This window comes from Pithys albifrons, chromosome 2 (genome assembly GCF_047495875.1).
Source record: "Pithys albifrons albifrons isolate INPA30051 chromosome 2, PitAlb_v1, whole genome shotgun sequence".
Taxonomy (NCBI): Eukaryota; Metazoa; Chordata; class Aves; order Passeriformes; family Thamnophilidae; genus Pithys; species Pithys albifrons.
The window spans coordinates 59298766-59326099 of record NC_092459.1 but is presented as its reverse complement, the minus strand read 5'-3'; the positions used below and the strand labels follow the sequence as shown (position 1 = coordinate 59326099).

General features: G+C 40.7%; 1 protein-coding gene across 1 annotated transcript; it reads left to right on the top strand.

The window, feature by feature from the left end:
• Positions 1–488: 488 nt before the first annotated feature.
• TXLNB (taxilin beta) lies at positions 489–25314 on the top strand. Its single transcript, XM_071547942.1, has 9 exons — positions 489–891; positions 2004–2095; positions 5833–6003; positions 10020–10214; positions 11838–11957; positions 17074–17148; positions 22063–22155; positions 23253–23348; positions 24453–25314. The coding sequence occupies exons 1-9, from the start codon at positions 489–491 to the stop codon at positions 25248–25250; spliced, it is 2043 nt and encodes a 680-aa protein (XP_071404043.1). The 3' UTR covers positions 25251–25314.
• Positions 25315–27334: the final 2020 nt, after the last annotated feature.

Genomic DNA, 27334 nt, shown 5'->3' with positions numbered 1-27334 from the left:
AAAATATTTTTCGTGATTATTGACATAAGACATGCCGACTGGGGAGAAATAGGAAATGAAACTAATGCAGCTCTGAAGAGAAGCTGCCCATATCAGTAGCCAGCGTTTCAGGTAAACAGATCAAGAAAAGTAAACATGTTGGCAAATAGTGTATTCAGGGAGGAAAATGGTTTAAGTGACTCAGGTATCATTTCATCTGTCATTGCGGGCAATTGGAATAGGCGGTTTTCTATTTTCAAATGTTAGGTTTGGTTAGGCCTTTGTCTTGGAAAGTATATAATTTGCTTTTCTCCTTGCATGCAAATCACCTTGGTTATTTATTTAAGTGTGATGTATTTATTAAGCCAGATCTAATGGATGAGCTGCCATCCCAAATTTCACACAAAATCACTCACATGCTGGCCAAGCTTTGGGAACAGTTCAATGACTAATTTTGTGTCCTTTTAAGTTAACCCTCCATTTGTTTGCTTTCAGGTACTGCACTAAGCATGGAGAACAACCAGTCTCCCACATTGCCCGAGCAGGACATCCAGAGGCAGAGTGCAGACAAACCTGCCCCTGGCCTGGTGTTCCCTGCTCCAGCCCCCACGGAGCAGCCAAGCACCTGGCCTGAAGCAGGCATGTGTGACATCTCAGAGGAGCTGAGCCGGCAGCTGGAGGACATCATTAAAACCTACGGGTCTGCCACAAGCCTGATGGAGAAGGAAAGTACTGCTACAGGAACAGACAAGCCTGAGAAAGGAGAGCAAGGAAACTCAGAGGATGTAGAGTATGAAGATGGAAATGAGGAAAGTGAGAAAGAGAAGCTCATTCCTGGGGATGCTTCCAGAGCAAAGGAGCCCAGCAGCAACAAGGAGCAAAAGCTGGAGAAGAAAATCCTGAAAGGACTAGGCAAGTATTTACATGCTCACACAGCCCTTCTGCAAAAACAAGGAACTCCTCCCTGGTCCTTGCTCTTTTCCTTTTTTAGTCTCTTCCATGGATAATATGGACCTCCAGTTACCACTGAAAACTACAGTGACCATTACAGCTTTTCTCTAACTAACAACTATTTTTGGCATTACCCAACATATAGGCTGTATCAGGTATTAGTCTTTTTAAAAAGAAAAAAGCTTAGGATTGCATTACGCAAATCTGTTGTACTACTGGGCCACCCAAATTGGTTAGAGACAACTGTTAATCTGATGACACACTGCACAAAGTCACTTCTCAAGCAAAGGAAAAGCCAGCCTCTCATTTGTGCCTCAGTAAAATTTTTCTTTTCCTGCTTCCTTAGGTATGCCTACTTATCAATCACAAAGGTGCTAATGGTGCTACTATGTGGTATGAGAACCTGCAGAACAAAATCACTGTCATGCCCAGGTTATTTTTGATTTAGCAAATTTTAGCAAACCTCTGGTCTCATCACGGATTATATGAAGTAATCCAATACATTTATGCTCTCTGAGCACAATGCGTACAGAACACCTCAGCCCTGGCAGGGCTGTGAGATGAGCTAGAAAGAAGTCTCAGCAAGTTTTAGTATTGCATGCCCTTTCTGCTGGGCAGCCACTAGAGAGCAATGTAGTTACATTCCAATCTAACAAACAAGTAGTTTAGTTCCCTTCCTACATTTATCTCTGGCCAATCTTAAAGTCTCTCCCTTGCTTGAGAACCAATTTGGGATCCAGGCCCTTTCTCTCCTATTTCAGTCAAATATGTCATGTATGTGACCTAGTCATGTTGCAAAAACATTAAATGAAAGTCAGATTATACAGGACAAAATCGTTTCACAGATAATGCTTTTCCTAGAAGAGAGCACATTACTGAGGTCTGAATAGGAGGAAAATTCTAGTATCTTTGTTCTTATGGGGAAAACCCCAGAAATTCAGAGTGAAAATTATTCATTTCCTTCAAAAATGCCTCATTTCTCTCTGAGTTTTTACAGATCCATACAACAACTAATTTCATAACAGTACATCAACTACAAACTACCATAAAATCTCGGGTTTTTTTTTTTTTAGGAAAAGAAGCCACCCTATTGATGCAAAGCTTGAATAAGCTGAATACTCCAGAAGAGAAACTGGACCTGTTGTTTAAGAAGTATGCTGAACTGGTTAGTACAGCATTGGTTCTTTTCTGTACAGTCTGTCTACACAGGAAGGTATAAAAAATATGTGTCATGCAACATAGTCAAACCACATGTAGCAGCACTGCCTGTCCTGCTAAATGAATCCCCAATAATTGTCATGGTCAAATAATTGTGAGCCAGAAGAAGAAAAAAAAGTTAAAAGTGAGGAAAAGAAGCCAGACTTAGGCTCAAAACATTGATGAGGCAGAATATTCGTACTTAAAGGCAAATCAACTTAACTGACCCACACTGGAGACTAATGTCTAGGCTCCTGTCCTCATCTTCTGCAAGGGTATTGCATGCCTCTGTATGTGGGTATTGCTTTAAATTATACATCAGTGATTTAATTAATATGAAAATAATACAGAACATAGTATAAAATAATAGGAAACAGATAATAGACAACTGAGGCTAATTGTAAGAGAAACCACAACACGGTGATACAAAGAGTCAAAGCACCTGACAGCATAACGTCACCCCTGTAACAATACACCCACCCAGCTATCTCCACATTTTAGATGGGTTTTTTTCAGATGATTTTTTTTTCTTTATGTAGCCAAAGGACTGTATGACAATAAGCTGTGGAAATCTTTCAAATGAAAAAGCTGCAGCATTTTATAGTTTGTGGAGTGCTGAAAAATGTGCCAAGCAGAACACTGACTTTGTGATTGGTGTTACACACAGATGTGTCCATGTCTAATCATAATGTGAAGTTTAGCTTTTCATTTTTTTTCATGTAAAATCCTCTGATCTCATAAATTGAATTGGGCTCAGACTGTTCATGGTTTATCTCATACTTAGAGACTTCATGCTCGCAGGTTAACTGAAATAGGTCTTCTTCCTCTATAAAGTACTCTCCACTGCATTCAAACAGCATTGGAGCACAGTATAAAACAGGGACCTTATGGTCAGTAACCCATACAGGAGAAAGGTGCTAGAACAAAATTACTGAGCATTTGTTTCTGACATACTGTGGAATGTTACTAAAATAAATCATGTAATAAATACAACTAAAAGCTGGTTGGGGAAAGCCTTACACTGCTCACTCAGCATGGCTGAGAGGCATAGAGTGATTAATGGCTTCTCAGCTGTTGGCTGTATTTGCTACTGCTCTCTCTGCTCCTTCTTGTCCATCCCCATCATACATTTCAGATCACCTCTTGGTTTGCTAAGTTGTTTTCCAGCCAGATGAGCCCCCTGGTCTGGTGAGCCATGTGGTGACACAAACCCTTGTTGCGGCACAGGTCAGGGGTAGCCATGTGGCAGACTGAGCTGGGTGCTGGCAGTAGCTTCACCTGCTTTGGATAGCACTGGGGCTGGCTGTGGTACTCAGGGACCCAATGCAGCATCAACCCTTTCCCATGGTCAGCCAGGGATATGTTATTTACCTGTCAGCTCCTGCCCTCGCACAGTCTGTAGCAACTGTGGCTGCACAACAGAAGGCATCAGGGATGAGCATGGGCTGAGGAAGGAAGAAGCCATGCCTGCAAGGACAGAGAAGAAAGACAGCATGGCCATTTGGACACAAGTTGTGCCACACTACTTACCATCAGACAACATTTTATTCACTAATACTTGGGTATTGGGTTAGTAAACACAATACAAGCACACTGTGCTTTACTACAGCTTTTGCCTACAAACAACTGTTGCAGAATTGCTTGTGACTAGTTTATTTTCAGAGGTCTTGAGAGTCTCACAAGTGCTGGCTGCAAGAACTGTACAGTAACAAATAAATTTGAGGCTTGCCATTGCAGTGGGGTCAAGACAAAACTTTTTTTCCTGAATTGACTGTTTATTTCTCTAGGTCAGCCTTCCAGAGTCTTAATTTCTTCTATTTGCATTTAATTTCAACTTATATTTCATTAATTATTCTTAAAATTTTTATCATTGGAAGCTCTTTTCTCATTCCTATTTACTAGTGACTTCCCTTTTTAAGTGCAAAATAGTCTTAGATATTCCTGAGAACTTTGAGATACAAGTTTCTAGCACATGTCATTTTAAAGGGAAAAAACCCAGTAAAATTGCTTGGAAGATTTATCTTATCTTGATTAAGACCTACTTTATTCTAAGGCACCTATCTTGTGCAGTTTGAGTGAATCATGAAATTTGGATAAGTCATCCACTGAGCAGTGGCTGTGCATACAAAATGTAAAGCAAAAAGAAAACTTTTTATATTTCTCAGATGAAATGGGAAGGGGACAAAATCAAGCTTATAAAGGAAAACAAATCTCAACCTTAACTACAGAAAGGCTGTGTTTTTTCCTACAATACTAAAAAATTGTTTCAACTAGTGCAGCTTAATTAGATGCAAAAGCCCCTATTCTGATCTACAGGGGTAAAACTCAATGCACACGCTAAAAGTTGGACATAAACTGTAAACATACTCCAAGCTGGTGATTGCATTGTTTTGTGGTACACTTAGGTGTAATTTGATTAATAATGCACAGAGCTGTACGGTAAGCATAAATTACAGAACATCTGCAGGAAACAGATCCCTGGACAGAGAAATTGTAAATATGATGCTCATTGACTGTCTTGTGTGAGTTGTGCATCGTTCCTCTGTGCTCAGAGACTTTCCCAATCATACTGGGGTTAATAATTATTACTAGTGGTACTATTAGATAATATAGTCTTAATAGGAACTGTTATTAAGATTTGCATGTTGCAGCTCATGTGCTACTGTTTTTCTGTCAGAAAACATCTGGATTTCAGAAATACCTCATGAAGATACAGTAGGGAGGGCTTTTGTGCGTTGGAATGGGAGATGAAATCATTAAAAGCTTCAGAGGTGAAATACTTCATTGACCTGACTGCTGCAATGTTAATTTACAGTACAGGAGTTTTTCCCCAACAGCCAATGTGTCAGAACAGCAGGTGTCAAAAGAAATTACCAGACTGTGCAGGGACTTCTTTTCACAAATCTGTTGCTGCCCTGCATTCTCTCCTCCAAATACACCCTTCTCCACACCAGCCCTCTGGGGAAGGCAGGAGCCATGCACCCACAGGAACAGCAGGTTCTCAAGTGAACGTCAGGAACTGACCATGTTTCCTTCATTAAGGAAGGAGACAAATATACCATAACCCATCATAACCCCCCCCTGTTGATGACAGAACTTCCAGAAACACAACTGACAGATGCTCGTACATGGTCCTGTGAGCAAGTGGAGCCTGGCAAGAGGAGGTGTCCACATGTCGTTTTGGGAAACTCTTCCCTGAAGAGAATTCTCCTCCATCCAAGGCTCCCACACAAACAGCATCCCTGGTTTCCAGCACCTGTCTTTTTTCCAGCAGGTTCCTGGGTATTTGGAAAGCCACTTCTTTTTCAGGAAACTGTAAAGAAGAATGAGCAACTACTGTGTTATCTTATGATCTGGAGAAACCTCACCGCATAAAGCACTACTGACTGTTCTAGTTCCTAATGTCAAAACAAAAATAAAATCCTCACAGATGTCCTTCAAAAAATTTCAAACCAAAGAAGGAAGGGCAGAAATGGTGTGACAAGAGTGTTAAAAATTATGTTCACCCACCCACACTACAGCACACTTGAGACTGTTGCAGCAAGCAGGCTTGGGACTCTCTCCAGCTCCCTCTCTTCTCTCCCATTAGTGCTGATAAATACAAAACATTTCCTAAGAGGTTAAGAAAGTGCAAACACTTTCTCTCAACTAAAAGATAATTTTCTTTTCTGCCTCTCTTTTTTTTCATTCCTGTTTCCTGCCCAGCTCGAAGAACATCGTGCTGAGCAGAAAAAGCTGAAGTATCTACAGAAGAGGCAGGCCCAGATCACCAAGGAGAAGGACCAGCTGCAGAGTGAGCACAGCCGAGCCATCCTTGCCCGCAGCAAACTGGAGAGCTTGTGCCGGGAGCTCCAGAGACACAACAAAAACCTCAAGGTGAGTGGTGGCCTTACCAAGGCACCAAGCAGTGGAGGGGAAGAAGATGCTGATGTCTTCCTGTCTTCCTCTAGTCCCAGATCAAAGAGACGTTTGCTTCTGTACTTGCAATATAGAATTGTGTTATAATTTTTATATCGATCTGTGTGTGTGTGTGTATAATTATATATAATATATACTACATATTGTATATATTGCATATAATCCATGCTATACATAAAATATATATAAAATAAATAATACATTACGCATAATTATATGTTCTGGTCTTGAGGTCCATTTACAGCAAGACCCCTTTTTTTATTTGAAAATATCCAAGCACTTTTGGACATTAGGCTTGCCTACACTAGTTGTAAGCCCTCCTTTCATGATCAGGCAGCTCAGCACAGATTAAAGCAGTGGTACTGACAGCCCAGGTCCCTGAGACTGCAGTGTGAATACATATGCATGGACAGAGTAACAGGAACACTAGGTTTGCTTCAGTGGACTCGCAGAAGGCTGCTGGGTATTTTCTTGCAATTTGAGTATTTGGGCTTTTTCAAGAGATTTGTGAAGGTCAGTCAATCAGGACATTTGCCTCAAGACATCAAATAGCAAGACAGGAAGAATGCCAACACTGTTTGTAGAAGTCATTCGGATTAATGAGAATCAGTTCAAAGAGGAAATTTTCAGGACTATCAAAAGGCTGGGATCCATGTGCCATGTCTGCCACACCATTTAAATGTGAAATTTATAATATGATTACGCTTCTTAAAAAATTGTAGGTTCAAGAAGTGTATTTCTGTTTTGATTGTCCTTTTTACCTGAGGACATGTTAGTGATGTTGGTTGTGTTATTGTACAAAAAGCCTCTGCTTTGATATATTCAAACCCCTTCTTTATGGAGATATAGTTATGTATAGAATTACCCATAAGAATTGTCAGCAGCAAGAATTCTACCTGATATAATGTCTTTTAACTGTAACTGATCTTCATTCATCTCCACCAGTTCAGGAGGGGGCTTTCAGGGGGTAACTCTAACTTTCATTGTACACTGGTAAGAATACAGCTGAGAGTGTATGTCACACATACATTTAAACTATGCACTAGTAGAAGGATAAAAACAGTTTAACAGACAGGGAAACTACAAGCAAATCTCTGTGTACTCAGTTGTATTAGTACAGAACTGGTAGCGAAAATTAAATTTGTGTTTGTAATTTGTACCAGACCTGAGCTATACCTCAATATTTATTGACATTGATTTACCAGACCATCTGTGGACAAAATCTTTCACGAGAAATACAAGCCAGTTTTAAAGCAAATTAAGAGTATGGTATATAGTGCTTTGCATAGCCTTAACTGATCTGTGACTCTCCAGACACTCCTGTTCTATTTATTTAAATAAATGAAATTTTCTTTCACTTATGACTGTACTGTGAGGGTCCAAAAGAGGAAAATCCATTTATTAAAAAAAAAATCGATTTATTTTTTAAATCTCATATTTAAATATTTTTCTTTTGGTTTTGGCAGGACAGACAAGCTGATTCATGATTCATGTCTTACCCACATCCACCCTTAATCTGTGACTGGGATCTCAAGGACTTAACAAATGAGGGACTCTGAGGAGCTCTCTGAGACACACATCAGCCCCCCTTCCCAAGCAAATATCTTCCTCAAACATATTTTTCTTCAAAGCAGAAAAGATACAGAGAAGTACTGTATCCTGCAACCAAATGGTTGTTGGTTCAGTGCCTTTAACCACGGATTTTTGTATTTCCTCTGTGCTCTGTATTGTATAATTATTCTACTTCAGAAGTGCAGGAAATAAGATCCTCTGAGTAATACATGCACAGAGAGTTGGTTTGTTTACATTTGCATGATTGCTGCTCTTGGGATGTCTTGTTTTACCGTGTAACAGAACCATTTGGTGTGACATGCACAATCCACCTTTTTTGTTTTATATTCAGCTGGATTTATTACTTCAGAGAGCTTTAAATCACAGGAGTTATGTGTTATAACACTATTTGCTCTACTGAAACAATAAAGTGTTTTTGAGGAAGGATGTTTTGAAGTCATAGAGATAGGACTCCAGACACACAAGTTCAATTTCTCACTCTGACTTCTGGAACTGAAAGCACCTGGTCACTCTTCTCCCTGCTCAGGACTGCACTTATGTAAAGGAGAACTAAGAGGCATAAGGAGTTTTTTAAACAGTGTATTAGAGGTAAAATGGAGTTCTGATTTGACCAAAACTATCTAGGAATTCAAGTAAAATTTGGCAAAGTTTCAAAAAAAAAAAAAAGATTACATTGGTTGTAAACATCCCTTTTCCAAAGAAAACTAAATGTTTCCTTTGGGGAATGCTAAAGCAGTAGATATAAAACACCTTCTGAGCAACATTTTTAACTCTACTTTGGAAAAGCATTCTTCTACTAAAAAGGATTTAAACAAAAAGTCACTAGAAACAGAATACAGCTCAATTGCTGGTCAAGCAAGATGTTTCAAAATCATTCTCACCAACTTAAAAAAAAAGAAAAAACCCACAAACCAAAACAAAAACAAAAACAAGTAATTTGAGAGCTGCTCTTTCATCTTGCTGCAAATTTTCCATGTGTCCAATTTCCAATCCAGTTGTTGAATCAGAACCCAACTCCCAAGTCACTCGCCCAGCTCCACCTGAAATCCTTTCTTTCTCTTAAGAAGGAGAGTCCTTTTGGGTTCATGCTTTGTTTTACTCTGTTTATGAGCACACACGTGTTCTTGTGTAAACTGCAGAGCACAGCAGGGATTCATGGCAATTTCTGTGCACTATGGCATTATTAATGATTCCAGTGCTTTCCTCCTATCACCCAAGGCATTGTCATCTCTATCATCCCCTGGTCAGCCAAAGGACAAACATGCCCTACCCTGAACAGTGTTTGTCCTAGCTCAGGCTTGTGCTGATCATGCTAAGTAGATATTGGGTCATTTGGTATTCACCTTACTTCCACAGTACGGCCTGAATCAACACTTTTAATGTCACATTTATGATACAAATTACACCTTATTAGAGTCAGCTAAGTCTTTATTCAAATATATTTAGAGAAAATATCCATAGGCAGTGTTATCAGAGATTTTTATGTAAATGACTATGCTAGTTGAAACCTTAATAGAGTATACCATTCGCATGCTGTAGAGTCAGTTCTTAATGTGGTCCTGGCATGATTTGTAAGTACAGCAGATACGATGCTAGCCATTCTATATCAGCATTACATTCCATAGAAGGACAAGCTGTCCTGGAAGCAAATGAGTAGGGAATAAAAACAGACCGTATTTCTGCATCCAAAGCAACAAATCCAGATTCTTTCTGCATTGTCTTTTATATAAACAAATATAAAACAGAATTTCAACAATAGGTTAAAAAGTAATTATGAATGTCTTCTTTCATTCTGTAAGAAACAATCCACCAGCTTTCCTTGATTCCACTCACTAGTAAATTAGCATAAATGTTTATGTCAGTTAAAAAGTTCAGGGAGGAAAACTGAGGAATTGGAATGGATTCTTCAGTAAGTGATGGATTTGTCTTAAAAATTCAAATCCCAAAGGCCATAAATTTGATATGATGATTCCTATTACACAGGAGGTATTTTAAAGGGTGATTTTTTTAATTCAATCAAAGAGAATTTCAATAAAAGAGCTTTTGACTGCTTCCACTAAATACCTTCTTCCAAAGCAAAAGCTGTGCTGCAGTATCATGAATCAAGAGACGTATGTATGTTCCCTCTTTCAGGCTTGCTTTGATCTGAAGCTTTGCTCTACATCCATCTTTATAAATGCAAATTCTTAGTCCCCTAATTTTTCAAGGCTGCTGTGTAATTTGTTCTGTAAATTTAGAATCACGCCTAATGCTGGAGCAGATGAAAGCAAGAAAATCTCCAAAGAGGAATGCAAGCAAGTTTAATCCTTCAAAAGGAGGCCTCATGCTACTCTGAAACAGTATCGTTCTGGAACTCCTTATTATGCCTCTTAGTTACTGTGTTCTCTCACATTTAACAACAGGAGGAAACAATTCAGCGGGCACGGGAGGAAGACGAGAAGAGGAAAGAAATAACTAATCACTTTCAGGGGACACTGAGTGAAATCCAGGCTCAGATCGAGCAGCAAAGCGAGAGGAACATGAAGCTCTGCCAGGAGAACACAGAGTTGGCAGAGAAGCTGAAGAGCATCATCGACCAGTATGAGCTGCGGGAAGAGGTGAGAGCAATGCCCTGGCTACTGGAGAGGACAGGCAGCAAAGCTGGCAGGCCCAGGAAAGCAAGGAGCATTGCCAGCAGCCTGTCCACCCCACTGGCTATCATTCAGGTGTCTCAGGGAGGTAACGAGTGTAGTCCCCACCATATTTTGCCCTCTGAGTGGGACCATGCCTGCAGCAAGTTCCCCGGATTTTGTGGGCATGGAGTTGTGTGGAACAGCAGCCTGCCCATGGAACACACAGCAGCCTTGCTGCTGTGGGGAGAGGGGCCGAGTCCCACACACAGCAAGGTGCACCAGCTGTCTGCAAAGTTGTCCCAGGCCCCTCACAGTTCTCCCAAATCCTTGTGGACACCCCCCAGCACCCTATTCCTCCTTCCTGATAAGCTCCCACTGAGCACATCCCAGCTCCCACTTTTTTGGACAGCCTGTTCTGCTGGTGACACCAAACATACTTTGTTCCCTCCAGATACAGGTTGCTGAAAAGGGCTCTGCAGTTTAACCCTTCCCCAAAGCAGAAAATTATGACAAACGATAAAGGAGCCCCTTTGAATTTGAAAATATTCTCTTTTTTTGTATGTATAATGCTTACCATAAGTTCTTGTAGATAATGGACAGGTGGGAAATTATTCTTTCTGTAAACATTGGAATTGGTCAGGAAATTTTGACACAAAAAAACCCATCCTCCAGTAAAATCCCCAACTACCTTTTTTTTATTTTATGACAAATGCTAACAAATATCACAACGGGTCATTTTATTGTTTTTAAATACATTTGCTGTAAGCCTCAGTGCAATCAGACATTATGATACTGAATAAAACATTAGTAATCTGTCTTTACAATCTGGAATGGCTGGTACAATACCTGCATTTCCAAATCTGTTGAATCTTGTATGAAGTCACGTATTGAATGAAGGAAATGTACATTCCTGTCTTGTGGTTTCTCTGTGAAGAAAATGTAAACCAGAGGGACACACAATATTTACTCCCATGAAATTTATCTAAATGAATTAAGAGTGAAGATGGATATCAGCAATTTTTATCTCCTGACATTCACCATGGAGCCAGATATTTTACAGGCTGGAAGAGGCCTCAAATATTTTAATCCAGTCCACATTGTGCATGTACGGCCAGAGCAAAGGAGATTGTCTTTACACAGAGGATGGCGTAGGCTGCGCACATGTTCCCAAGTACTGCAGGTGTGATTTGTCTTTACACATTGGTCCACACAGTGGCTTGATCCACTGGTCATTTAACAGAAAAAGAAAAAAAAGTGTGTCCTCAGCATATTTATTATCAATGAACAATTATTTGATCTTCAATCATATTGCATTATACTGATGACTTCTTATGTGAACCATGGAACTGGCAAAGATGCTAAGGCTTTTTTTCCACTCCAATAAATCAAAATTGATAACATAAAGCAGTTTCCGTTCTCATGCAAAATGTGGCACAGTTTGTTCTTATCGCAGCTGTAATTTTTTAGTAATTGCAGTAGGTTGAGTGCCTTCTTGTTTTGCAATATTTTTGTCTTACAAGTCTTCCAGTAAATAGCTGTACATGCAAAGCATGAAGGTCTATGTAGATAATTAAACCTGCATACTCAGCAGAATTTGTTTTCTTACAGCACCTTGATAAAATATTTAAGCACAGAGAACTTCAGCAGAAACTGGTAGATGCCAAGTTGGAACAGTCTCAGGAAATGATGAAGGAAGCTGAGGAGCGACATCAGAAAGAAAAGGAATATGTACCTATCATTCTAATCTGTCTGTCTTTTATCTAACTTTGGGCCAAAACAAGCCCTGCATGCCATTTCACTAATATATTGGTTCTTCAGGTTCAGTCTGGGATACAGTAGCAGAGAAGTTTTTATAGCTACCATCACTGCTTAATGCAAAGGAACAGCCTCTGAAAGGCTGTTTTCATTGGCATTTACAGTTTTAGAAGCAAACTGCAAAGCGGGAGGTTAGAGTACAGGCTGCTCTAGCTAACTCACTGTTACTATGCAGTTGATTCATTGTATTGTTCAGTCAGGTGATTCCATTAGTTTTCAAATGGCTCTGGTATTTGATACTCCACCTCCCCACATGAGAAATTCACACATCTAAAAGATCAGAGGGGAGAACAAGAACATGGGATTAAAGTGAAATGGATGAAGGCTGCTATTCTCCCAGGTTCAGAGGCTTCCCGGGCATACTCCTGCAGGTCCAGTTTTGTCAGTGGAGGCATCCACAGGAGCTGCTTCCTGTGACAGAGCTTCCCCTTCTCTGTTCCACTCCCTACGTTGTTCTGCCAGCCCATCTTTCAAGCAGAAAGTGTCTGGGTCTGCTTATCAGCCTTGTCTACTCTTCATACCTATATGGAGGAGGGGACAACTATAGCAGGAGTACAGGGAAGAGCAGATCCAGGAGAGATGTTCCCTGTAGACACAGCTGGGATGGGAGGAGGACACTCCTCCATCTGCAGTCTCACACATTTTATGACTAATCAGACCAAAATTAATTTTCTCAGTCTGCCTGGTATTTTCACAGCAACCCTCACATCTACAAAAGATTGGAGTTCAGCACTGACACATGGTACCTCTTCTCAGCAGTGGCAGCAGCTGAAAGTACTCAGGGGTAGTGACAGGCTCTCATCAACTGGAAGAAACTCTAGATTTTCACCAGTCCTCCAGCAAACTTAGGAGCAGTATGAGAGAGCTCTAAAGAGAAGACATTTATCCCCTCCCCATATCTGGAAACAGATATATTAGCACAAGCATGGCTAATAGGTATCTTAAAATATGGACAAAAATGTGGGAGTGAGCCTTATTGTTAGAGCACAAGGGAAACACAGCAAACACCTGTTACCAAAATACATCCATAAGAGTATTTATCCTCTTTCTCTGCACTAATCTTGTGGCTGGAACACCCACTCTTGCTCAGCTTTACTCCCAGCTAAAGAGGGAGAGTGAAGAGTGGTTGGAACTTGTCTGTGTGCAAATCTGCATGTCATTGCACGACATTTTGTTTGGTCCAGCTGAGTTATTCCCTTTGACTGTGAAATGTATGTAAAGCCACATTGCAAAATTCTATTCATGACCATTGGTTCTTGGCAGATTTAAACACCAAGGAATGTGTCCAAGAAATCACTTGTAATGGGAAAGCAAATATGGGCTTACTTTACTGCTGCCACTGGGATTCTTGGTACTGACTACCAAATTTCAGATACTAGAAAAAAAAACCAACCTCAAAACAGCAAATGTCAAAGACCAGGCACTAGCTCTGTGGAAAACTGACATACATAGCCTTGTATCAATGGTCTTTCTTGCTATGCCTCACAGAATATGAGTTTTGGGGCTACCTGTTGCCTGTGACTGGCTGTGTTTCTAGCCAAAACTTCTTTGTGTAGATTATCCAAAACTGGTATGCACAGTTTTGGAATTTTAATTTCTTTTAAGTAGTGAAAGTCATCACTCTACCAGTAAGAGTGGAAGATTTTGTTTCTGGCTTTGCTGTATGTATGACTAGCACCCATGAAATAACAGGTTCAAAAACAAGCTGCAAAACCTTTAAGCTGTGGGTGTGTATGCACAGTGTACAAAGAATATTTTTCACACTGTCTAAGTTAATGCTTAAAAACTCTGTCTTTGAGGCAGGCTGGTGATGTACGGCTAACGTCCCCTCAGAGTAAGGTTGATTTAGCTGAAGAACTTCAGTGGCAGACCAAAAGCCATGCAATGAGTCAAGGCACAACTAAGCATGTAGCCCAGCACACAGAGAGCTGGCCTACACTTGTCTCCCACCTCAATCTTATTGATATGCTCTTAGTCCCACACACCCAGCTATTGTGCTAGTGTCTGTGGGAGTAATGTATATACATGTACGTATGAAATCAAGGTGTTTTTAATGGAGTTCTCTCATTTTGCTGTAACTCTCTCTAGCTCAGTAATGTGCAAAGTTAGAACAGCTTTCAGAACCTTTCTCTGCATAGCATTTTCTACATCCTTGTGCATGAATTTTGCTGCAGGATTTTGAAAATGTTCTTAAATTAAAATTATTGTATTCTTTTATCTATTTGAGTACTCCTTGAAAGCTCACTTTGATGTCTTCCTAGGCAGTTCTTCCATGTAGGAATCTTTACCCCTATACAAAACTTCTTTACCTTAGATAAAAAGAGGTGTCCTTTCCTGCAGTCTCTCATCGCTTTCACAATTCACTCTACACATGCATCAAAGAATGCAATTCCCTATATAAGCAACAATGTTTAATAATGGGTGGCTTCCACAAAGGACCAACCTGACCTAAGGATGCAATTTTATTATCATCCTGTTACTGGTCAACATTGCCTGGACTTCTTCTCCCTACATTTTTAGCACTTGTAATACAAACTTTGATGTACAATTAATTGCTGTTTTAAGCATCTGTGGCTTTCAAATATATGACTGCAAGGTATCAATCAGAATTTTAAATAACTGGAATTCACAGAGTCTGATAGCAAAAAGCGAAGCTTAATTTTCACTAAGCCAGTCCCTAGATACATGTAATTAAATGGGAACTGGTCCTTTTAGTCCTGAGCATGATGTGACTCTCTGGGCCTAAAGCAGCTATCACAGCTCTAATAATAGAGTGTAACATCACCACACTTAAGTGCTGCTTTGTAAACACCACATGCAATATTTATTCATTTCTTTATACTTCAGCCTCCTTGTTGCCACTTCACAGCCTATTAATAAATGTATCAGTTCCGATTCATTTTCTCCCAGCTTGGTGTTTGCAGATGACCTCAGGTTACATAAGAACGTATGCTAATTTGAGCGAGGCTCTCTGTAGCTTACTTCCATTACAGAATAGTTTATTAACTCTTGAATTTTTACTGGCTCCAGAAGCTATGTGGGTCAGTAAGAGAGAAGAATTTCATTAACAGGCAAAAGAAGCAACTTTTCTTTGCCTCTCTGTCCATTTGTTGTGCTGTGGCAGAAGACATGGCACTAGAGGTGGGACCTTTTCATTATTCCAGTCACACTGGCCGTGAAGGTAAGCCTAGCTGAGATTAGAGCAATACAGATAAATGCCCAGTTCTTTGAAGTAATGACTGGGTAGCTCTGAAGGTTTTCAAAAATGTTTTCATTAAATCATTCAAATCTCATACCCTATAATTCCTAAATAAAACCCTAAACAAGCAGATATCAAAAAAAGGTGAAACATAAAAATTCAGATTCTATTCAAACTTAAATAAAATCATTATTTTTAAGTGTGTGAAACATAACCTCTTCCAAGAAAATAAATGCATGAACTAAAGTTCATTTAACCCAGGCCCAACCATACCAACACTTGTTACTGGCTATGATGCAACCTATTTCAAATTTTAGTCAACAAGATCTAAATTAGAGAATTTGATTTATTTCCACTGAACCAAACACCAAATTAAATTCTCAAAATAAATGTTAAGAGGCAGGTAGAAAACAAATAGAACAAGACATTTCTTTCTACAATGCATACTTGAGCTGTAAAGCATTCTTGTCTAGGAAATTGTAGATGGCAAAAATTCACTGTGTCTAAATCAAAGGCAAAATTGGTGGAAGAAATATTTTTCTAGAGCTAATATATATGCAATCTCTGTGCCACAAATAGATGGAGGCAGTCAGCATTCTAGGCTACACCCACAGCTCTCTTGCCAGGTGGTATTTGAGTAGTTTACATGTGTTATTTTCCATAGAATGGTTAGAATAAAGGTTTTTACTGGGGATCAAACACAATTTCTGCATGTGGTTCTACTCACCTTTCATTTCCAGTATAAGAGTAGGATCCAGTGATGTTCAAAGTCCTTTTAATTTTCAATATAATTTCAGAGCCCAACTGTGCTATTTTAAATCAAATTTACAGTACAATTTAAGTACAATTTAATCTAAGAGAACAAAATCTTGTGACAAAGTAACTTCTTTATGCCTCATTTCTCAAGCTATCATTAGCATTCTTTTTCTAAAACTCATTTGGCCTGACCAGGAAAACACTTTATAAATGTTTGGTAGGCAATAGGTCATTTCTTCAACACTTGGTGAATGTTTCCTGCTTTCAGACTAAACCTATTGCTAAAATATTACTATGTATTTTGGAAGTGCTGACAGAACCGCATCCCAGAACAGTCTGTACACCTCATTCTTACAATTCATTCGGTCTCGACCGACCCTCCATCTGCTCTCTCTGCAGCCTTCATATCAGAAAGTAATTTTGTCAAATACCTTAGAGTTGGGAGTTACATCTTCCCAGGAGCAGCCAGGAATGAAACTGTTAAGCTCTTCCTGGGCTGCCTCCTTGATCTGAGACATTTATCACTGTCAGCTGGAATTCTCCACTTGGCAATGCAAATAGAGCCCAGAGATAGCAAGACAGCAATAAATATATGGCATTTACTATGCATTCCCTTCCTGAAAATGTGCAGATTTTTTGAGGCATGTCTGCCTGTGACCATGCTAAGTCCTGATCATTAATGTGAAAGGGAGTTTGCCATTCACCAGAGAGCAAGAAATTGGCTGGTGCTGCACTGAAATGAATGTGCCAGAAAGTATCACAACTATTCTCTAAAAGTCTGGTGAAGATATGGTTAAATAGCACACTTTTTATAGTCCACTGTACTGCATGTTTAATTCCCAGTAGTTTTTGAACTGCTATTCAAATATTCCTTTGGAAACTAAATAGCCTGTCCCATGTCCCAGGTTAACACTAAAATACTCTACCTTGCCTAACTCCTCTAACTACATTCACCAGAAAGTTAGATCACTCCTTACCACAGTAGCAGAGATAGAAATATGATAAGCTGGAGAATGAGGATTTCCAACTGATAAACTAGGGACCTAACATTTTCTCTCTGTTGCCCAAAATCAGCTCCTGAACCAAGCTGCAGAATGGAAACTCCAAGCCAAAATGCTAAAGGAGCAAGAGACTGTCCTGCAGGCACAGGTGACGTAGGAGAGTTGATTGCATGGTGTGCCTTTGTTTCCCAGTTTTTAACCCATGAGTGCATTACAGGTAAAGTATCCAAACTACTTTCTGTGTATTCCTTTTACCCTCATTCTACATCCCATAGACTATTGCAAAGGAAACAGGTTATTTTGAAGCCAATTGTAAGGTATTACCCATACTGCAAATCATACTGTGACATGTGGGTTGTTTAGTCTGGAGATGGAAAGGCCCCAGGGAGACCTTTTTGCAACCTTTAGATATTTAAAAGGAATTTATGAAGATGGAGAGAGACTTTGTACCAGGGCATGTGGTGATAGAACAAGTGGTAACAGTTTTAAACTGAAAGAGGAGAGATTTATATTAGACATGAAGAAAAAATCTTTACTGTGAGGATGGTGACACACTGGAACAGGTTGCCCAGAGAAGTTCAAGTGTTCAAGGAAGTGTTCAAGACCAGACTGGATGGGGCTTGAAGCAACCTGGTCTAGTGGAAAGTGTCCCTTCCCAGGGCAGGGATGGTCTTAATGATCTTTAAAGGTCCCTTCTGAATCTAGTCATTCTATAGTGCTATGATTTAAGAGTGTTTACAGTACTCAAACAGAGAATGATGTGTGTGCCTTGTCTTGATTATTCATGATAACTATGCTTCAGTCAGGTTTCTAATACAGCAAAGCACTGGGTACATACATATCATGAAACATTTACCAAGCTAGAGCTGATGTGCCCATGTGCTTTTCTGGACTGGGGTGTGAAGGCATTGTTTTCATAACAATAGCAGGAACTCTGTCTACTAAGGGCTTATACAAAGAGGTCTCTAGGATTTCAGTGTTTAATTGTAATTTGAAACTTTCAATATAATAAAATTACTTGCCAGAATCACACCAGGAGTCATGCTGGAGTGAAAGGCAGTAAAAACAAGGAGTATGCAGTATATGCTACACTTTGAGAGCAATGCAATAATTGACATTGAATAGTCAAGTGAGACCTTGAATCAATGAATGAGAACACTGGATGGTGTACTGAACTTTCACATCAAAAAGAGAGTATTGTAGCTTTCCCGAGGCTTACAGCAAGAGTCATGTAGATTAATCTTCTTTGACCTGTCTGTGAGAAAGATTAGCAGAACCCTGAGGCGCATGGTGTCAGTCCTTCAGCCCCTCTTGCAGCTGCCAATCTCCTTACCCATCAGGAAGCCCTCTCCTAGCCCTTGCTCACAGTTAATCATGCTGGTAAGTTGTTCCAGCTTTGCCCTTCCAAATGGTCTAATTGCTACCTATTGAGCAGTCAAGAAATGGTAGTGTTAAACTGATAACCTGGAAATGTGCTGAGGGGCTTGGTTCTTGGTATGTTTTTTCAAAGTTTAAACTCAGCTGGTAGCACACCAAAGAACACCAGACAAACTCCTGCTGACACCAGTTTGACAGGTTCTGCAATCAAATCTCAAAGACCTCTAGCTGAGTCTGTCCCTACCACAAGTCTATTCCCAATTTTTCTCAGAGTGATTTTAATTAAACTTTTATGTTCAACCAGAAAAAAAATTATGCAGGCAGACCTCTGTATCCAGTTTAATGAAACTGAAGGTATTGATAAAAGCTAGAATATATTAAGCATACATTTGAAACAGTAAATGTGATTTTAGAAAAATACAGTCAAACAGATCTGCAAAGGCATTGATAATACACGTACCCCTTGCAGTTTTGTGCAGAAAAAAATTATTCACTTGCTAAAATGAAACAGGTAGCTGGGTACTGTTCAAGTGTGAGAGCTCTGTCACTCACACATCAGCCTCCATTTGGAATTACTGGGAATAATAACACTATTAGTATTATTTTTGTTCCTTTTATTATTTCCAGTATGGTAGCACTGAAGGGCCTCCCTCATGGACCAGATGCCATCACGCAAGGTGTTGTGCGAGTGCCAAACAGAAGAAACATAAAGAGCTCATTGATACAAACAACACAAAGCAATAAATAGATATTATGCCCCATCCCTGGTAGTGTTCCAGGCCAGGTTGGATGGGACTTTAAGCAACCTGGTCTAGGGAAAGGTGTCCCTGCTCATGGCAGGGATGGTCTTTAAGGTCCCTTCCAATACAAGTGTTTTTATAATTCTACGATTAACAGAGGAATAGCTGCATGGAAATTACGAGAAGACATAGGTCAGTGAGATAAGGAGAAGCCATAATATAACCCTCATAGAGATTACTTCAAGGTGCAGAATTCAAATGGTGACAGGGTCACCGTTTGGGTATACCCTCTCCGCTGGTACCAGCTGAGAGGGTATACCCAAACTGTGACGGTACTTCCCACAATGCTGCATGCTCTTCCAAGGTGTGATCCTTAGGCAGATTATTTTAGCTTCATGCATTGAAACAAAATAAGAAGATCGATGTCAGCTGAGGTCTTTAATTTTTAGTAGCTGGCATAGTGCAACCACTAGGCTGTGGCAACCAAAAGGACATAATCAGGCCAAAGGGGTGTCCTTGTTGTAACACCCTTTCAGTATGGCAGTGCTGAGATGCCCCCACTCCCCAGGTCTTGCAGTGGCAGCAGCTCTGCCTCTGCTGTGCTTGCACACACAGTCAGGGTGCCAGATGGGTAGTAAGCAGCAGCAAGGGGGTCTTCCTCTGCCTGGCCTAGGAGCACAAGTGCATGCTCCTAGGGAGAGACAGCTCTCCCAGCCTGTTCCCAGTCACTATGAAAGCAGTCATTTATCATTCAATTTTAATTTGCAGAAGCTATTTCTTAGTGCTGTGGTGCTGCCTAGGGCGGCAGCTGAGGTCAGAGCTTGCCCTGTTCAAACATGAAAGGTTTTTAATTTAATTAAACAATAGGAAAAAACTGGAAAGGAAAAGCAGTGAGGTTTTTAAAGACAACGGCTTTGGGTTAGGAGCTTCAGTTTGCTGACTCCCACTCCTGCTCCCTCGCCTGGTGTTGGGATGCTCTGTCATTTCCTCGCAGAGCTATGACATCTGTTCCAAATGTCTTACTTGTTATCAGTGTCCCACTTAACCTGTGGCACTTGGGCTGCTAAAATAAATCCCTCTGAGTTTTCGTTTGTGCCTAGGTCACAAGTCTGGATATGGCCTTCTATAAATATACACAAGCTTCATGTCCGCTAGCCCTGATATTGGCACCACAGAGTACTCTATACAGATTAACCTCCCATGTCTTTACCCAGCTTGGTGGGGAAGGGCTGCAACCAGTGGCATATTCACAGCCATTGAGGCCATAACTATCCAGATTAATCTTAGCTGGAACACAACTGCAGTACGCTGCATTTACGGCTGGGACAAGGGGCACCACCACAACTAGCTTGAATGAATGTGATACATAATATAAGCGTACCTGATTTCAAAATCAGAATTCAACCCACTCCAGTTTTAGCGACATTTTCTAAATCTTCTTTTCCTCACTAACTGCATGGTAGTGTCAGGAGAGGGGGTGAGTTCACTGGCACCACACAAAAGAAAAGCTTGTAGCTAATTATTTAGCCAGCTCCCTGCTGGTGTGGAGAGTGCAGCCAGCCTCCACCCAGACATTGGGTGCAGGCTGCTGTTGAGCTTCCCATTGCTCTGCACCCACCCTGTCTTGGCCACCACATGTTATGCCAAACAGTTCTAAGAGCTGTCAATCTTGACAGATGAAATGACTGATCATCTAAATGCTGCTGGAAATGTTCTGGTACCAGTAGGAAGTGAATAAGCTGGAGCTGGTCTTTTCCAAATGAAAACAAACAAACCAAACAAAAAACAAACAAACAAACAAACAAAAACAACAAAAAACCCAAAAACAACAACAAAAAAAATTTCCTCAAAACACAAGGAAAGTCCACAAAAAGCCCAAAAAACCCCAAACCATGCAACAAAAATGTGGAAAACAATAAAGTCTTACAGAAAAACTAACTTCAGATCTTTAGAACTACCTAATGATTTTAGATAAAAAATATAGGTATTACTGACAGCTACAGAGGAACTTCCATATGGCTGCCAGGTATAAACTGGTAGCAGAATATGGAGCCCTAGTAGTCTGAAATGCTGGCATACTGCAACAGAACTTTTTTCTGCTCTACTTCATGAACTGAAGTGAAACTGGCAGAAGAGACTGCCTAGGGATTACTTTCTCTGCCTTTGCTGGCTTTGCCCACAGCTGCAGTCCACATGCCAGCTATGAAAATGATCTGACAACATGCCCTCTCAGCTTGCTTAAGCCATGGTGCAGGGATGCACCTTGAAGTAATACAGTGCAGAATCACAGTGGCATGAAAGTGAAGGGTGGGCTTTGCTTAGTGGTGGGGAGAGTCCACTGAAGCACATCAAGCACTGCCTTTGCAGCTCCAGGACACAGCCTGAGCCACCAGGTGGAAAGATGGAAGAGGGGAAATTGTTTGCAGCCTGATGTAGGGATGCCTCTCCATCAGCTCACTTGGACATCAGAAGCAGCAGCACCCACCTCCCAGCCTGGCTGGGGGAGTAACAAGACAGGTGAACAGCTGGGCAGCCAGGTAGTACTGAGTTACTCTGCTAAAGCCTGTCAGGGCTTACGCCCTTGGGTTAAAGCTGGGGTTTGGTGGTGACTGCGTGGTGAACCATGGCTTAGAGCTCAGACACAGCTCATGATCATGCTGGCTATCACCTTGAGTTAATACCACTGCGTTGTTCTGCACAGAAACAGTGGTTGGTCCAGCTCAGGTTAGCCCTTGCCCACAGTGATGGGCAGGGATCAAATCAAGGGAAATGTTTTCAGAAATCTCTATATCTAGGGAATTATTTTGCTTCTGGATACCCTGCATAGAGAAGCTAGTTTCCATGTCCAAACACAATACTTATTTTATTACCATCTACCAAAGTAAAAGTTCACCATACTGGAGATTCTGAAATTACTGTGGATTTTTTTTTCTCTATTAATGCAGATCACTCTCTACTCTGAAAGGTTTGAAGAATTTCAGAAAACATTGACCAAAAGCAATGAAGTGTTTGCCACATTCAAACAGGAGATGGAAAAAGTAAGTAGCAGTTCATACCTGTACTCTGTAATTCATACTTTCTTTTTAGATTCTGATATTTCCCACTGAGATGGGATCATTTCTGCACATTGTGAAGAAAAATCTCATCAATATTCAAATAAGATTTGGGACATACTCAACCACGGATGGACAGCAATTTAGATTTCAGCTCTAAAAGCTGAACATTTCGCTTTCCTTTTCATCTGAAACTGAAAATTGCTCGCACAAATAAACACTTTACCTAAAATCTATCATGATGTGTGGGTACAGATCTCTAAGAGATACCAGAGAAGGAGTCTGGAGCCACATTTGTCAGACCATGTCTCGAGGAGTGCCCAGAACCTTCTGAGTGACTGACACTGGTACCGAGTGTTTGACACAGGATACACATCGTTCTACTGGAGTGCATAGGCAGAGTTCAAGCCCACCAACACCTTTTCACCACGTGGAAACAGACTGTTTCCTTGTAGCTGGGGTGCTCATTTCCTTTAATGAATGGGAGTTAAAAAATAAACACACCAACACGTTGTACTGGCTTTCATAATAAACAATTATCTGCTCTGCCACCAGGGCTCAAAATCCTCATTCCCTGAACCAGGAAGCCTCTAATAGCTCTTCACAGAGATTTCAGTCTGCAGAAAACCAAAGGGGAAAATAGTGCTATTTCCCTAGTTATGTGTTTTGGAGGTACTGTAGAGGTGACTAGTCCAGGGAGAACTTTCTTGGCATTGATGGTTCAGAAGATACAAGCCTTTCTTTAACTTCCCAGTAGCCTAACACTGTGGTCTGGAAAAGAGACAAACAATAATTTCACCATTTCTTTGCCTGTTTTTGTGATACTTTGTATTCTGGAAGACGGATATAATCAACTGATCCTACTTTAGGACTACAGACTAGAGGCTGAAAGTTATATGACAGCCACTTAAAATTAAATCCATCCCTTAACATAAATTAATATGTAGCATGGACACTAAAGCTGCTGTAAACAGAGTTATGAGTACAGCTTTGAATAAACAAGATGAATAAAAAGGCTGCCCTAATTTCATCTGTAGCATGGAATTTCTGTTGTGATTCAGCTTTTTTTCCTGCTTCTATAGATGACAAAGAAAATGAAGAAGTTGGAAAAGGATACTGCTACATGGAAATCCAGGTTTGAGAACTGTAACAGAGCATTACTGGACATGATTGAAGAGGTGAGCAGTCTTTCTCATCTCAAGATGCATCTTTTTCCCCACATAAAGCTTTAGCTAGGAGATAAGATAACCCGAAACTGCCAGAAGTGAGTAAAAAAATGTTCTTAAACCTAAGGCTCTTTTTTTGAAGCTACCTTGATAATTAGATGTCTTAAGAGAAAAAGACAATCTCAGCTGCTACAGCTTTTAGATTGTGCAGACATTCACTATGTCCATGAGAAACTGAATTATGTAACTGAATTTTAAGTGCTCTAAAAATGGGTAATGTTAATGCTCTTCCATAGAAGCAAATTGGCATTAGTTCACTTCATGCTACTTTCTTTCTGCATAAAAACATCCACCCAGAGAATTAATGTGTTCTAGCTAATGAACTTTAAATTCTTGCCTTTCATTAACTTCCTGTGTAGGCAAACTCCAAGAGTCAAAAGCAAGTAGTGGGTCTCACCATGGTTTTAAACATGGTGTCCCAGGGGCATTCCAAAGGAAGTTCATAAGCACATTGGAATTCATTCAAATAAGATAAGAGGCTGCCTGAAGTTTCACCCCAAACATATGCTGAACTTGGACCAGGTCTTTCAGGTTAGCTTTGCAGCTCTATGCTATAGCTGTTTTTATTTTTATGGTTTTCTGTATCTCATTTCCTCACTGGGTGTAAAAGCGGGAAATGTTCCAATTCAGGCTGCTCTCACAGGGCCCAGAAGCAAAATAAACAAAAATTATAATGCAGCTTGTTTTCCTCCAAATTCACACCCATGCCAACCACAAGTACAGGTAGACTTTTGCATGTTTATCTATATGGACATCCAGTATCTTTTTCCACCTCTACAGATCATCAAGGGGTATTCTTGCAAGTATTTTTGAGTGAAATCGATCTAAATATGTATGAAGAATGCTAATACACTGTAGCAATAGGGATGAATTTCCTCTTGAAGCTTTGGTCCAAAAGACCATAGATATTGTAGAGCAGCTGGTGAAAGCCAGCCACCTGGCAGCATCCTGTGAGGGCTGCTTAGGTCTCAAATTGTTCCCTAATTGCCCATTCCACTAATGAATTGTATACACCCAAACTGAGCCTCCGCCTCTGTCTGATGTCTTTGACTACAGAAAGCCATGAGGTCCAAGGAATATGAGTGCTTCGTGCTGAAAATCCAGCGACTAGAGAACCTTTGCCGCGCTCTGCAGGAAGAGAGGAATGAATTGTACAAAAAAATAAAGGAAGCACAGTTCCCAGAAGAGGTGAATGGAAATGGCATCTTAGAAGAAGAAGAAGATGCTGATGCTGATACAAGCCCTTCCTCTTCCGAGCAGGCAAGCCCTGAGCTGCATGTGAGTGAGAAGAGCATGCAGAAGGAGCTGGCTGAAGACTTCAGTGTGTCTCACAAAGCAGAGGAGTCCCTACAAAGCAACAGCAGCAATCCAGAGACCTGTGACACTCAGACATGTAATGCCATCCTGATGCCAGAACTCTCTTCTCCTCTCACCCTACAGTCAGAGTCTGGGAATCACTGTGAGCAGCCCAGCACAAGCACACCAATGCCCACCGAACACATGCCAGCACCCACTCAAAGTATAATAATGCCCACTGAGAACATGTCAAAGCTCACTAAAAGCATGCCCACACTTCCAGAAAGAATGCCAATACCCACGGAATGTGTGCCAGTACCTCCTGAGAGTGTGCCAGTACCCACTGGGAATATGCCAAAACCCACTGAAAGCATGCCAGCAAGCCCCGAAAATGTGCCAACACCCACACTAAATGGGTCCACTCCCCTTGAGAATATGCCAATACCTGTGAAATGTCCAGCAAAAGCTGCAGAATGTGTGGATGACCCAGCAGATATATCTGTCCAAGGTCAGTCTGCAGAGAAAACAGGGGATGCAGACATGGAAGCAGTGGATTGAAGATATTAGTGTGTCCAGGCTTGTCTTCTGCAAAGCAGAGCTCTGCTTTGTCCTCTAAATGGCTGACTTTTTTTTTAAAAGAAACAAAAAGTGGATGCTAAAATACACTCACACATATGAAGGTAAATGTAATGCACTTGTCTTTGCTACCACTATCCAGTAATGACGGGTCTGCAAATTTTGCAGGCCTTCATCAGCTTGAAGCATATTTTCTTAATGACAAGAAAATACAATGAATTGTTGCAGTTTCATGTTTGAAAAACCATTGCAATTCACATACATATGTTTAAAGACTCATAATTAATTCTATCTATTTGTTTTGACATTGCATAAAAATGGCCTACTTGGACACAGTCATTTTAATAAATGAGGTGAAAGGAATCAGTAATTACAAAGTAAAATAATCAGCCATATCCAAGAAGTGGTGCAACAACCAAAGGTGAATTTTTGTATGAGGAAATGACCAATCAGCACTGTGGCCTAAGCACCCACAAGCTTTCAGCTTTACCTTCCATTAGTCTTTTCTGCTCAGTGTTCTGAAAGAGATTTTGTTTTCAACAGAACTACAAGGAAGGGGAGAAGATCTTTTCTAGATTACCATGAAATAACTGAAAACAACAGCAACTTCCAAACTGATGCAATTCCAAAGGTAGGGGTCACAACCCTCTTTCTGTATCCAACAGAAACCTGCTACTTTGTCATACTGTTTGGGATCATGAGCCTAGCAGTGGGAATCCTGGCTCTTTCCAGCTCACAAATAAGGTCAGAAGTTGGTTGCAAATCCCCTTTTTGTAGGCAAGGAGCAGAAAGCAGAGTGGAAGGTACCAGGATGTATTCCAGAGGATAACCCTGAGATCATGCTTCTGGATGGTGCCATCTTTCCCAGATACAGCCACATGAATCTCTTCACCACAGCTGTCCTCCTGCCCTGCTGTGTGTGCTGGTACTCCCAGGAGAAGGGCAAGGACACTCACCTGTCACCCTGCTCTTTGAAGCAGAGCACAAGAAAATAGCTCAGAAGCAAATAGGGACGAGGAAAGCAGAAATCCCTCTCAGAGACACTCCCAGAGGCTGGCTATATTCTTATCCTCTCACTTGTCTAACCAGCTCTCCCCATCTGCCTGCCAACATACCACTGCTAAATAACGTAGCCCAGAAACTGGTTGATTCTGGTGCCAAGAACAGAGACATGGAAGGAAGGAGGCAAGAGAGCGTATGTACTGAGACAGCTGTATGGTCTCAATCAAGGAAAAGAAGGCTTTTTGGAAGAAAGTTAAAAAATCCTATTGGCACATGTTTCTCATCTTCTGAATTCAATCTAGGCCTTTCAGAGTCTGAGCTGGATAGTTTAAGAATTCAAAAAGGCATTTAAACAAGATGTTTAGGGACTGGAAAGGGAAATGTTGCAATCAAAGAAACCCATGTTTATAGACAAATCCCAAGAAGACCCTGAAAACAAAGTGACTGCTTCAAGCCTAGGTTGATATACAGGTGAATTATCATCTTTGGCAGACCATGGGAAATGGTGGCCACAGAGTCCTTCAAGCACACCACCCTCCAAAAGTGGAGTTAGAATCTTTGCATACTGCCAGCACGATCTGCACCCTGGTTCATTATGTCTGTGTCTGCACTGCTTCACCCAGCCTTTTTGAGAGTTACCCCTTGGAGTACACAGAGCATGAGTTGCAACAGTCTCTTTGGATAATGGCCTTAGGAGTAGCTATTATGACTACAGTTTTCAAATGTGGATGCTTTATGTTAGATAACAAGACCAACAGGATTTATTTCATGTCTTTAATCACCCGAAAGTAGATCATTCAGGTCTTGATTACCTTTTAAGTTCCTTTTCTAATCAGTGGAGAAGAAAAGACACCTTTTGAGGGGCAAGTTATCTCATGGTAAAACTGGCATCCAAGACAGAAGGAATTACTTTCTCTCTGAAGGTGTCATTTCTCTTCAGATTCTAGAGCCAGTCTAAGACATCTAGCTTAAATTTAATATATCTATGATTAGGTATCTAAATTAGGCAACATGAATCCCATCAAATGTTCAGATTCAAAGCTCTAAGTAAATGGCCATCTCTG

Bases quoted from the DNA above. Each gene is read 5' to 3' on its own strand.
- TXLNB (XM_071547942.1), top strand. From the start codon at position 489: ATGGAGAACAACCAGTCTCCCACATTGCCCGAGCAGGACATCCAGAGG. The intron at 892-2,003 runs GCAAGTATTTAC...TTTTTTTTTTAG, and splicing joins GAAAATCCTGAAAGGACTAG to GAAAAGAAGCCACCCTATTG. The intron at 23,349-24,452 runs GTGAGCAGTCTT...CTTTGACTACAG, and splicing joins TACTGGACATGATTGAAGAG to AAAGCCATGAGGTCCAAGGA.